Here is a 13402-nt window from a genome sequence, read left to right on the forward strand (position 1 = left end):
CCCCTCCTTGTATTTTTCCAGCTGTTGTATTGAGGTGATTTTCAATGTTTCGTTTTCCACTGCCATAATTATGGTGATTATTAAATTATATTTTTAAATAATAAACTAAAGTTACTTTAAAAACGGCTAAAGCAAATAGCGATAAGTTATATATTTTTGAAATCATGTTGTGTTGTTTTTATTGGTAGGTTCTCATTTTAAGGGGATGCAAATATCTTGACGGGCCGAGATTTTTAATCGTCCATCAAGACGATACATACACAGGATAATATTTTCATGTATGCGAAATCATAGATAAATTAGCAGTTTAACTCAATATACCTTAACAAAATGTCTTGCAAATATTTCAATACACAGTGCCCACAAAATAGCGAATTGTTCTATTTATAACAATAGGTTTGTAAGAAATGTATTTTTTTAATGTGACATCTAGGGTAGTGGAATTAAATTTTTTTTGTGTCTATTGACTGGTCAATTGAACGAAATGATTTTAAAAATATAAAATTTAAATTTATGGGATTCCCTGAATCGTTAATTATAGTATTCGGATATTCCTTGAACGAACGCACAATAATTTATTATAAAATAATAATCATGGAGCAATATACGACTGAACAACGTGTAAAAATTGTGAAAGCCTATTATGAAAATGGTCGATCAAGAAAAAATGCATTTTGGGCTCAACGTGAATTTTAGAATTGCAAGATGTTATTTAAAACATTTTTTGACTAGTCAATTAAGAAGCATTCAATTGATCGGTCAATTAAGAAGTGGTCAATTGACCAGTCCCAATACTAGAGACAACGTTACAAGGAATCAATGCATACGCCAATGTAGGGGCGTTTTTAACATCGATTTCACGTGCGCCTTGTACTATTGCTTTTACTTATTTTTTGCGAGAAAAGTGACTTTTGGAAAAAGAAAAGGCGATTTTCGATATTGTTATTTCAAAGACTGATGAACTTGGAAGTCAGAATTCGTAAGACCTGTTTCATTGGCGGGTGTACTTTACAAATGTAGATTTACAATTCCACCTTACGTGTTACCACAGCAACCATGCATATTTAGGCAACACTATGCACACTAAATGCGGTCTATGTTAGTTGGACGTCCGGGGTCTATCGGTTTATCAAATTCTGTAGATATGTATCAAAATATAAATGAAAACCGTGTACAACTCTCTTCTCCTCGGTTTACCGTTTCATTTTTGATTTTGCGTAATCTTCAGTTTTTGTTTTGTTTGGATAAAGGGCTTAAAAGAAATGGGACATCACGTAGGAACGTCACCCGTGCCACAGACTTGGCGACCGTCGCGTTAAGTCTGGACGTGACTGCTGTCGTCCCCTCTCGCGGACGATGGATGCCAAACGAATAATAATCTTCTAACGAGCGCCTTCCATAGACAAACGGTTTAGCAACCGAACCACGTGTCACACTCTTCGTATTGCCGATGCTTTCATTCATAGAATCGATTCGATTCGTTGGAAGACGTTCATTCAAATGTTCACGATGCGCTTTAAGTTATTTTCCGATTTTTATCTAAATCGCAAATAACGCCTACGAACCAAGATTACCAATAAGATTTGGGGCGACGTGGTACATATGGAATTATGCTGTTACGGAATGTTGTGTAGTGCGTTCTATTTATCTTGGTAGCATTTCGATACGCGCGAACTTTTTTGTTTTTATAGATACCAGGGTAGGCGAATAACCCGAGGTGTTTTCCAAGTTTCATATACCATACATTTTTTCCAATCGAGTCTATGTATTATACCATCTCACTACTAAAATCAATAGTTAAAGTAAATTTGTTATTAAGAAGTTTTGGTAAATTCTGATACCTACTGGAGTCATTGGAGAAAATTTATTCTTTTTCAGTGCTCTACAAATGTATTAATTATTCTCAAAAGCCGGAAAAAAAAATCATATTTTCATACTACTACTATAAAACTATAATAAAACTATAATAAAGTGTTTTAATTTAAATTTCTCTTAAATACTCGATTTCAAAGAAATATTTCATCTAAACCTATAGAAACCGTCAAATTTGATGGAAAGTTTTTAACAGTACAAAACTAATATTTAATTTTATTACCATTCAGAAAGGCAACTGACCTAAAAATACAATAAATCAAGATAAACCTTACATTTTTATATATTTTTTATATAATCTAGAAAAATGTCTTGCACGCCACAAAAATATAGAGCTCATAAAGCGGGGTCTACAATTTCTTCGTTTTTGATAACGGGTGATTCAATAAGAGTTTCCACATTACAATCTGAAATATTTTTGAAACGCCACTGTACTTGTTCATTATCATATGAGATTTCAAACCTCAAAACATAAACAAAATTAGTCATGGAGCAATATACGACTGAACAACGTGTAAAAATTGTGAAAGCCTATTATGAAAATGGTCGATCAAGAAAAAATGCATTTTGGGCTCTACGTGAATTTTTTGGCGCGCAAAATCAACCTTCTGAGAGGACAATTTGGAATGTGGTTCAAAAATTTGAGCAAACTGGATCTGTAACTAACCTCAAGGCCCTCAACGTGCTCGTGCAGGTCGGTCAGATCAAAATATTGCCATTGTTCGCGAAAGTGTAGCCGAAGATCCAAACACATCGATTCGTCATCGATCGCAGCTATTGGGCCTTACGTATTCAACCACACAGCGAATTTTAACAAAAAACTTGCATCTACACCCATATAAAGTCCAAATAACTCGGGAGTTGAAACCTCCAGATCATCAACAGCAGTGTTTGCAAAATGCATTCGAGAACAAGGGGTTCATCTTTCAACGAAAATCATCTTTAGCGATGAGGCACATTTCACGTTTCACGTTCACAATGCTCGTATTTGGGGATTAGAAAATCCAAGAGAGATTGTTCAAAAAGCAATGCATCCTCAAAAAGTGACTGTTTGGTGCGCATTTTGGTGCGGAAGAATAATTGGCCCTTTTTTTTTTCGAGGATAATGCGGAGAACGCTGTTACGGTTAATGGTGTTCGCTATCGAAACATGATATCTGATTTTTTCTGGGAGCAGTTGGAAGGTATGGACATTGAAGATTTGTGGTTCCAACTTCTATCTAAAAAGCAAAGTGTATAGAAATAAACTAAACATTATTCCAGAGCTGAAACAGGAGATTAGACGCGAAATAGCCGGCATAGAACCTGAATTGAGTCAAAAAGTGATAGGAAATTTCAATAAACGAATTACGTTATGCCACATGAGTCGCGGGGGTCATTTGAATGACACCATCTTTCATACCTAATTGTAATACACTAATCTAAAATGGCAAATAAAAATGTTTGTATATTTTTATATTCTTCCGCGTTTTTTTTTTATTATTTTAATATGGAAACCCTTATTGAATCACCCTTTATATAGGGTGTTAGTATGTAAATATTAAATTTAGAAAGAAATGTAATTAACTAAAATTTGATAAAGTGACTTGAACGAACTGAAACTTACCATAGGATTATTTTTATTCTAAAATTTTTGATAAAGAAATTTAGTGTCATTTGCTTCTCAGATATTGTAATTATTTCCGATTTCATTTAGTACTCATTTGGAATAAAAATTCCATAAAACAATTCTCTAAGATGGTTAGAGTGAGATTTTCAAATTTTGTGGACACAATAAAAATCTAATTAAATAAACATGTGCAAATTTTTACGAAGTACTGGGAAGATTGGTTTCGAAAGTATTTCCCAAGAACCGTCTTCATCTTTAACGTCTTGTACCTTAAACAAGAAAAAGGTGAGAAGTAAGAATCTTTTCGTGATTAAAATATCGTCGTCTACTTTCGGGACACCCTGTAGAGAGACACGGCACGGGTTTTACACGCTCAGGAATTCGTCAAGCACGAAGAATACTTTTGCTAAAAATAATGACCGAGCGCACCGTTTCGAATTTTAAGTAATATACGCCTTTAGAAAGAAAGAATCCGAGTATTAATTGACATTCAAGATCGGTGGTCTAGTAATACTCGACATACACAAAAAAAAGTTGTACTGTTGGTATTTACGACCAATTATATTAAATGGAACTATAAAATGGGATCGAATAGGATATTCATACAGTGCTCTGCAGTTTAACATAAACAAACAATTCATTTCCACCATTTGGTAATTGAAGGATTGCTGCCGAATTTCTTACTTGTGAAGATTAATATGATTGTGACAAACTAGTGCAAGGAATGATGCTTATTTACTAATTTTGAAACAACTCACTTCGCAAAACACAAAACTCGAACTCAAAAAACATAACATAACAGACGTTTTTTGTCCAACAAAGAGTAATTTAGGTTTACGCACATATAAAATGCAATTAGAACTTTCCATTACATAGAATCATATACATATGGGGCAGATAACATAACACGAGAGCCAAGAGTTAAAATTTGTTGCCCCCAAAAATAAACCGCGGACTGCTAGTTACATAAACATACAAAGATTAAAAAAAGTTTTTTTAAAGAAACAATTTTTTTTGTAATTTGTATTGTGCACCAACACTAACCAAATATATAGAATGTATAAATAAAATTATATCAAAAACCCGAATATTACGTTTTATGTTTTCAAACCGATTGTTGTGGGTATTTTAAAAACTAAAATTTTCACTATAATTTTAAAATTTAGGAGAAAAAAATTCAGTAAGGGGACTTTTGGAAGCAATATTTTCAGGGCTGACCAAATCTTACCAAAACTTTGAAAGTTTTAATTACATTATTAATTCCTTTATTGCTTAGCATGTAATGCTGAGTTTCATGGTTTGTAACTAAACTGACTCTGCACTAAGCATAACAAGTTGAAGACGTTAAAGTTAGGAAGAGGAATAGTAAATTATGCAACAAGTGCGGCAAATGTCATTTGACTTACGAGTTTATTTGACACGAGCGGAGCGCAGCGAAGCGAATTTTTAATAAACGAGTGAGCTAAAAAGTTTACCGAACGTGTTGCATACTATACATTTTCTACGACCGTTTGTTTTTAGGCACATTTTCGCAAAACAATAAGAATACATTCACTGACATGACCGTCAGAATTGCAAATGTCAAAATTCAAAGCGTGGGAAATATCTCCAAAAACATCCGATTTCTCCCAGATCCGTGCGGTAAAATCCCGATAATGGCCGAAGTGCCTCGGATTCGTGGGAAACCAAACTGACGTGGTAAAGTGACGCTTCCCGCACGCTAGATCGGTGGGTAATTAGGTATTTTACAGACGGGAGTAGAAAAAGCAATTGAATTCGAGTTTTTCGTATAAAACAAAACATTATCAATTTTCTGACATATGAGCCTACATCTTTTTTTTTAATGGAATACCCTTTATATTACATATGTGTTTAATTGAATATCTTATTCCGATTACAATGACGTATCAAATTTTATATTTTAGTCCAGTCGGTTTGGACAAATCCCCAAAAATAGAAAATTTGTATATAATTTCAAAGAGTGCCCTGACAAATAAAAATATGTTTATGTTTGACATATTAGTAAACAACGTTGATGATTGTCCAAATCATTATTGATAAAATGGTTTTTGGTGAATGAAGCATCTGTGAAAGGAGTGATATGCTTCAAGTATACTTTCTAAATAATAAAAGTGCAACCGCAGCTGGTCGTCAGTACATTAGACTTTATACAGAGCGCCGAGCTCCTTCGAAACAGATATTTCCAAGGCTGGCAAATAAATTTGTAGAAAACGGTAACGTATTAAATGCTAAAAAGGTATGCCGGAATCACAATGTTTTAAATGAATAAAATAAGGCAAACATATTAGGATTCTGTGAAGCACATCCAGTTTCTCCTATTACTAGAGTATATGAAGAGACAGGTACCAGAAACTAAGTGCAGAACAATGTCAAAGAAGGATGCAGCTTTGTTTGGAATTTTCAAATAGACATAGTGAGAACCATAATTTTTTGAAAAACATTTTATGGACTGATGAAAGTTCCTTCACTATAAGAAAGGCTTAAAAACCCAGGGGACCAATCAATTGTATGGAGTGGTATCATAGATGGGCATATTTTGGGTCCGATATTTATAAATCAAAAGTTAACTGGAGGTCATTATTTGCAACTCTTAGATCTAAATATATCAGGGCTGATTATTTGGCAGCAAGACGGTGCCCCTCCTTACAATGTTGTGCAAGTTAAAAATTTTCTTAACCGGCGGAAACGGCGGAACTAAGGATTGGTCAGCCAACAGCACCGACTTAACTTTAATGGATTTTTTCTTTTGGGGACATATACAAAATCACGTGCACAGAACTCTTTGTAATAATGTCGTGGAACTTCGGCAAATGATTTCAGAGGCAATCAATCAGTTAAGAGAAAATTCGAAAACCTTACTAAATGCAAGACATCATACAATCAGAGTGTATGAGAAATGTGTCCAGGAAAATGGTGGTCACATACAGCAGTATTTAGAATAGAAAGAATTTTTCACTTTAGTGTGTCTTGTCATTTTTAATGTTTTTTCAAAACGAATGGACTAAAATATAAACTGTGTTTCATCATCGTAATCGGAATAAAATATTCTATTGAACACAGATAATATACTGGCTGTTCCATTAAAAAATTATATAAATATAAACTGTGTTTCATCATCGTAATCGGAATAAAATATTCTATTGAACACAGATAATATACTGCTTGTTCCATTAAAAAACTATGATGTAGGCTTATATGTTAGAAAATTGATAGTGTTTTGTCTTATACGTCACTTGGAAAAAACTTGGCTACTAACCCCACATTTTGTTTTTTGTTTACCTTAATATCTCCAAAAACAAAAAAGTTACAGACAATTAAAATGTTATCAAGATAAATTGAACGCATGATACATTTAACGCCCTAATTTCTATGCTAATCAAATCTCTCCAAATACGTAAATGGTCCAGAAACCAACAAAACGAAATATACATTAATAAAATTAATCGAAAAAGTAAGTTTTTGATTTTGCCGTCATTTTTTACCAAAAAAAGTAAAATTTTAAACTGCATTTAAAAATATATTTACGAAATTGGGGCAAGGTGACTTTTGGAACGTTTCTTCCGGTTTCTCTCCAACATGAGCTTCGTTAACGTAATACTTAATCACTGATAGAATTTTGTAAATGGCATTTATTTCATTGAAAGTTCAATATTAATTTGGGCCCAGACGGGTAGTGTGTCGCTATCATAAAATAGTTAAACTGTAACTTATTTCTTTCAAAATTTATTCAAAATAAATTGTTTTTTTTTGCCTACTCCTACCAAATTGGACACTTAAATCGAATGTCCAGTTTATAAAAGTTAATTTTAGCTCTTTTCCAAGATTTAAAAATATATAGTATATACTATATACAATAAAAAATATTGATAACTATTAAACTATTAGTTTAAAGAACATTATATTAAAACCATTGAATTCTACAAAAAAGGGTGCTCCGGAAATTTTCCATTGCAAAAAATTTGCACGGATTTTTATAAAAAGCACATTTTCGAACATAACTCACAAAACTCAATCAGATGTAATTAAATTTTGGTTATGTGGTGCAGTTCACTGTCAATTTCGCTAAGAGACCGACAGACTTAACTAACTAACACCTAAATCTACCTTAGAAATGCTGATATGTGCTGAAAACCCCTCCTTTTGGGACAAATAATTGGTTTTCGCCCTTGATTTACGGCAAATAGCCAATACAGGCATTTTCACAATTTGGCGGACTGAAATCTACATTAAAACTGCAGGTAACTACTTAAAAATTCACTTTCTTGGATTGATAGTAGGTTTTTCTTTCTCATTTTAAACAGAGTCCAGCCAAAATCGGCTTCTCCGACTCATATCGTACCTAAAACCGAATGAAAACTGCAAATGTTAGCTTAAACTATAATTTTTTGATCCAAAAAGTTACATATTCATGTCAATATCTTTCAAATACTAACCAAAATTGGCGTCTTCGGGCATTAGAGTAACGCAAACCTTTATAAACCATTAGATATCGATGTAAAACTATCATTCTGAGTCTTATTGTACCGAAATCTACCTTTTCTGGGATAAGGAATGGGTTTTCATTGCTGTGAATCAAGAGCGAAAAACATTTATTTGTCCCAGAAAGAGGGGTTTTGGGTACATATCTGCATTTCTAAGGTGGGTTTCGGCGTAATAAGAGGGGAAAAAGCAGATTCTGAGAATTTTTAATTAAACTTGTTTCAACAAGCCCAAGCGGCTACCACATATCGCACTGGGAACGTGTTCATCCAATTTAAAAAGCATAATCATCGCAGAATCTTGTAATTAAAATTGTACGCGATTAGATAATTACAAACTCCAATTATTGGTTAAACAGTTTGCTATGTCTTCGGCGGCCTAATGATTTAATTGCCTTCATTATTCGTTTAGTCAATTGTGCTGAGGTATTCAATTACCAGAATTAAAGTGCGTGATGCGCGGAAGATTGCACGACTTTTTGATTTTATTTTTTTTTTAAATAATCATCGATCGAGTGAAACGTTTCAAGGAAATAATTTCATATTCTATATCTCGGCACTTAGATGGAAATAAATCAAACGCAACTAACTGGATACTTAAAATTGACATTCAACATATTGGCGTGATATTTCAGTGGCAATACTCTCATTTTAGAAATTCCTCGGGAACAACTTCGCGTTGAAAGTGCAAGATACACATAAAGATTAAATCTAGGATACGAATCTGCAAAACGTATTATTATTACGAAGCTGCAGAAAGCAATTTGAGTGCGCGGCAATGGTAAATTAGTTCGATTAATTCGTTATCCTCCAATATGTTATCGAATGTATCCGTGTAAGGTACACGCGTCTAATAAATATAAATTTTCTTTTGAGACCTCATTGGTGTTAATTTGCTTTGTTAATGTGTTAAAACAATACGCAAAATATATAAGTTCTAGTTAAACTCCAATTTCACACGTTCATTGTAGTAGAATCCTCGGTGGAATTGTTCCTTATCCAAATCCAGGCTCGAAACAGTCCAGAGATTATTCTGGACTGTGCTAGACTTCTTTCTATTTCGCCATTTGTCCAACCGAAAACCGAATTCTTGTAGAAAAGGAAATGGACGAAACAGGAGAGAATGCGCAGCACCGTTTTCGAATATATGGTCTGTTCATAGATGTAAGAAAGTGACCAATTGCTTTTGAATGGGATTATCCAAGGATGGTCATTAACATGTAATGCAACAAGATTATTACATGAAGTTTCGGAATTTAAATTCAGGTAAAATTGTGGTCCAAAATAGAAAATAATTTTATACCTGTATTTAAGATTCTCTGTTTTGGTATACTACTTAGTTTAAGTTTATTAGTAATCATTCTTATTTCGTGTGTAATACAGCGTGTGTTGAATCGTGTGCGAATTATGCAAAATATGTGCGAGTCTAGTGTATGCTCCCGCCCAAATGTAGAAAACACCATTCTATTGAAACTAAGGAAGTTATAAACAATGTTTATTTGACTCTCATTGAACATGGTGCCAACAAGCAAGCATCTTTAAAAGAAACGGCCACATTGACGAAAATTCCAATATCAATTTTATGGAAAATTGTCAATAATCCAATTTCAACGAGCAAAAAAAGAAGCGATTCAGACATTTTCTCGAGTGTAGATGAAAGTGATCAAGATATAATACGGCGTAAAATTTACCAGTTATATAAGGAACAAAATGTGCCTACATGAGATATCTTAATTAGGAGGCTTGAAAAAGATGAAACCGGTGCTAAATGTGGCAAAACTACCTTATGGAAGTGTATTCAACACATAGGTTTCAGATTTAAAAAAATTGACGAAAGGCAAGTTTTAATGGAATTTTAGAATTCTGAAATGGCGACTGGAATATCTAGAAAAAATTAGGATCTACAGGGAACAACAAAGGCCAATTATTTACTTGGATGAAACCTGGTTCGACACTTATGATACCCCGGAAAAGGGTTAGGTTGACTCAACTGATAAGTGTAAAACAAACGCTCCATCAAAAAGAGGTAAAAGAATAACTATTTTGCATGCTGCCTCTAAAGATGGTTCGATTCCAAATGGACTTTCTCTGTCTGCGAAAAATATTAAAGATTCTTCTCTGGATTACCATGAAGACAACACCGCTGATTTATTTGAAAGTTGGTTTAAAAACAAACTAGGTCCAAACATTCCTCCTAATAGCGTAATTGTAATGGTCAATGCAAGTTATCACAGTAGACAGTTGATTAAAACCCCTTCCTCATGTGACACAAAAGCAACAATCCAAAACTACATGTATAATAACGACTTTTATTTTCACGAAGATTATACCAAAAAGCAATTAATTGAGGTTCTACAAAGCTTATAGCATATATAATATAGCATATAGAAAAAGCAGAACAATCGTATATCCATATTGCAAATAATATAGAACAAATAATAATTAGAACAGGCGATGATACCGATAGTGTTACTGATATATTATGTGAATAATTTTAAGTAATTTAAGTAGGTAGTAAAAATAATTTGTAATTTTATTTTAGATTTAAACATAAATACATACATAGATAAATAAATATTGTTTAGTATCTTTCCTAACAAAACCCCAAATAATTAAATTCTAAGCAAAGTACGGACCTGTTCGGCCATATTTCATTCTAACAGCCCGGGCATAATTCGTATCGGTTAGTCACTTTCTTATATCTATGAACAGACTTTACCCGGCCAATCAGTGCCCTAGAAATTCTGCCTGAACGTTTGTAAATGGTATTTATTTCATTGAAAATATTAATTTGGGCCCAGATCGGTACTTCGTGGCTATCATAAAATAATTAAACTGTAACTTATTTCTTTCAAATTTTATTCAAAATAAATTGTTTTTTTTTGCCTACTCTTACCAAATTGGACACTTAAATCGAATGTCCAGTTTATAAAAGTTAATTTTAGCTCTTTTCCATGATTTAAAAATATATAGTATATACTATATACAATAAAAAAATATTGATAACTATTAAACTATTAGTTTAAAGAACATTATATTAAAACCATTCAATTCTACAAAAAGGGTGCTCCGGAAATTTTCCATTGCAAAAAATTTGTACGGATTTTTATAAAAAGCCCATTTTCGAACATAACTCACAAAACTTAATGAGATGTAATTAAATTTTGGTTAGTTGGTGCACTTCACTGTTAATTTCGCTAAGAGACAGATAGACTTTTATCGAAAATTCAAATTATTTATAACGAAGTGCAAGAAATATAGTGACTTCACTCCCCGCAGTGACGGGTTAATTGAGCAATAAATATAAAAATATCAAAAGCACAAAACCCTCTATGTTAATCAAAATTAAGCAGTTAATTACTTTGTGTTTCCAGTATGATTTGAGTTTGCGATTTTAAGTAGATTGCAGCAATAAAATACATAATCAATGATACACATTTCAAGTAAGACTATTTTTCAAGTCTCAAACTCAATGAGAATTATAAATATAGTTGACAATCCAGTCAGTCTGATTAATTTATCTGTATTTATCCATGAATTATTTATCAAGCTTGGTAGATAAAATTTTGATAACCTATCCTTCTCCTAATCCCACTAATTGAAAAATTATTTATATTATCAGATTGCGAAAATTTTCGCAAATATCTAATTTACGATTTTTAGACGAAATTTGCAAACAAGAACACAAGATTGACTTAAATTAAAGATCAATAGGTGCTGCATATAAGATTTTTACGATAAGTCTTTTTGATTAAAAAACGCATGGCCATTTGGATTACTGTCCATGTTTAGTTTCTAAAAAATATAAATTCGTGTTAATTTATTATGAAATTGTCAACTATGTATTGCAAAATTTTGTGCTTTTTGGGTTAAAATGCCTAAACCTATATGACTTTGTAGACAATAATCAATTATTGGCATAACCAAAACTTGCTGTTTTAAATATCAGCTTGTCGACAGTGAACAACCAATTAAGTGATATCAATAAGGTCATGCAGTTTGTTGCGGATCTAAAAATGGATATTTGCACCTATGGCCACATGGTAAATGTTATCCACATGACATCACTCATAAGTAAAAAAACACCACATTAATGCACAATGGTGTGTCAATATTAAAAGGGCTAATTCTTGAATTTATTTAAAAAAAAAAACTCATACCAGCGTATGTCCCAAACGTCTTAACTTTTTAGATACTGGGTGTTCAAGTTTTCAAGAAAAAATGGTACGCCACTGACATTTATTCAGGTAAATATTGTCTTTGGATAGGAGTTAAGTTACAACAGTTAAATTAAAAATGTTTTTTCACTACACTGATTTAATAATTTTTGAAATGGGTGTAATTAATAATAATGGAATAAATGACGATATATAATATACATATTTATGTATTTTCGATGAGTCAATTTAAATTTTTACATTTAAAAATTTTCTATGAATATCGCGCATTATACAAATGCGGAAATGGCACAACCCAAAATTTAAGACGGTTTCATATTAAAATAAGCTAAACAACTATCCCCATCAGTATTGATACGCCATTAAGAAACATCCTGTATGTGGTCACATTGTCTACTACCAAATTTCAATTTCGGGTCATTAAAAATTATATTATCCGCCACAATGCAGTTCCATCATCGGCGACCATTAAAGCTACGACATGTGTTCGACACGTTGAGGTTATTATCTAAAGCGTAAAATGGACCCTCACCTTTTTGCCTGCTGACTGCCTTCATTGTTTTTATTCCCATCACGCCGCAAGGCCTCAAAATGTCTATATACATTGACTAGACCACACGAAAAACACCCTTCGACGCGAAACGTATATAAATAAATAAGTTACGTAAAAAAATTATTGCGGTTCTATGTACAGAAACATCACAAAAATCACAATAAATATCGAGGGGGACGAGTGACGCGGGGACTACACATCATCTCAACCGTTTACAGTTTTTTTCGCCGTGTTTTGAATTATGTCCATTGCAATCTCGAGACTGTCACTGATCTATTTCGGTACCGGCTCGAAATAACCCGGTCCATTCATATATATATATATATTCTGGCTATTTATTTATTTTTTTTCCTTCGAAACCGCCGAATTCCCGCGTACCGGTCCCGAGGCACTTGCAAAACAAATTGTTTACTCAAACACTCCAGTACTTCGGCGTGTCCGTTAATCGGGGCCTGCGAGCACTATGGAGAAAAGACCGAATCACTACTAACCACACACTTCAATGACAAGTCCGTTTAACGACAATCCGACAACCTGACGTTGCGACGCGGTATTATAAAGTGCCCCCCCTGGATATATAATATAGATTAAAAAAAGGTTTTTTTCGTTTACCACCGCGGCCGTGCGACAAAAGAATACAAAGAAACACGGAGGGCACCTGCAGCAAAACGAGACTCGAAGTATGAATTGGG

At 33.2% G+C, this 13402-nt stretch overlaps 1 protein-coding gene across 3 annotated transcripts in view; it reads right to left on the reverse strand.

Annotated features, from left to right (window-relative positions):
- The window catches only part of LOC132698681 (protein C-ets-1), a 185857-nt gene that overhangs the window by 87154 nt on the left and 85301 nt on the right, over positions 1-13402 (reverse strand). Inside the window, exon 1 of one of the 3 annotated variants that reach the window (XM_060664881.1) lies at positions 12690-13401. The exons of the other annotated variants lie outside the window; for them this stretch is intronic. Coding sequence (XP_060520864.1) covers positions 12690-12762 — 73 coding nt within the window. The 5' untranslated portion in view covers positions 12763-13401. Of the gene's footprint in view, positions 1-12689; position 13402 lie in introns of those variants that run through there. 3 annotated transcript variants of the gene reach the window in all.

This window comes from Cylas formicarius, unplaced genomic scaffold (assembly GCF_029955315.1).
Source record: "Cylas formicarius isolate icCylForm1 unplaced genomic scaffold, icCylForm1.1 PGA_scaffold_10__41_contigs__length_53128322, whole genome shotgun sequence".
NCBI lineage: Eukaryota > Metazoa > Arthropoda > Insecta > Coleoptera > Brentidae > Cylas > Cylas formicarius.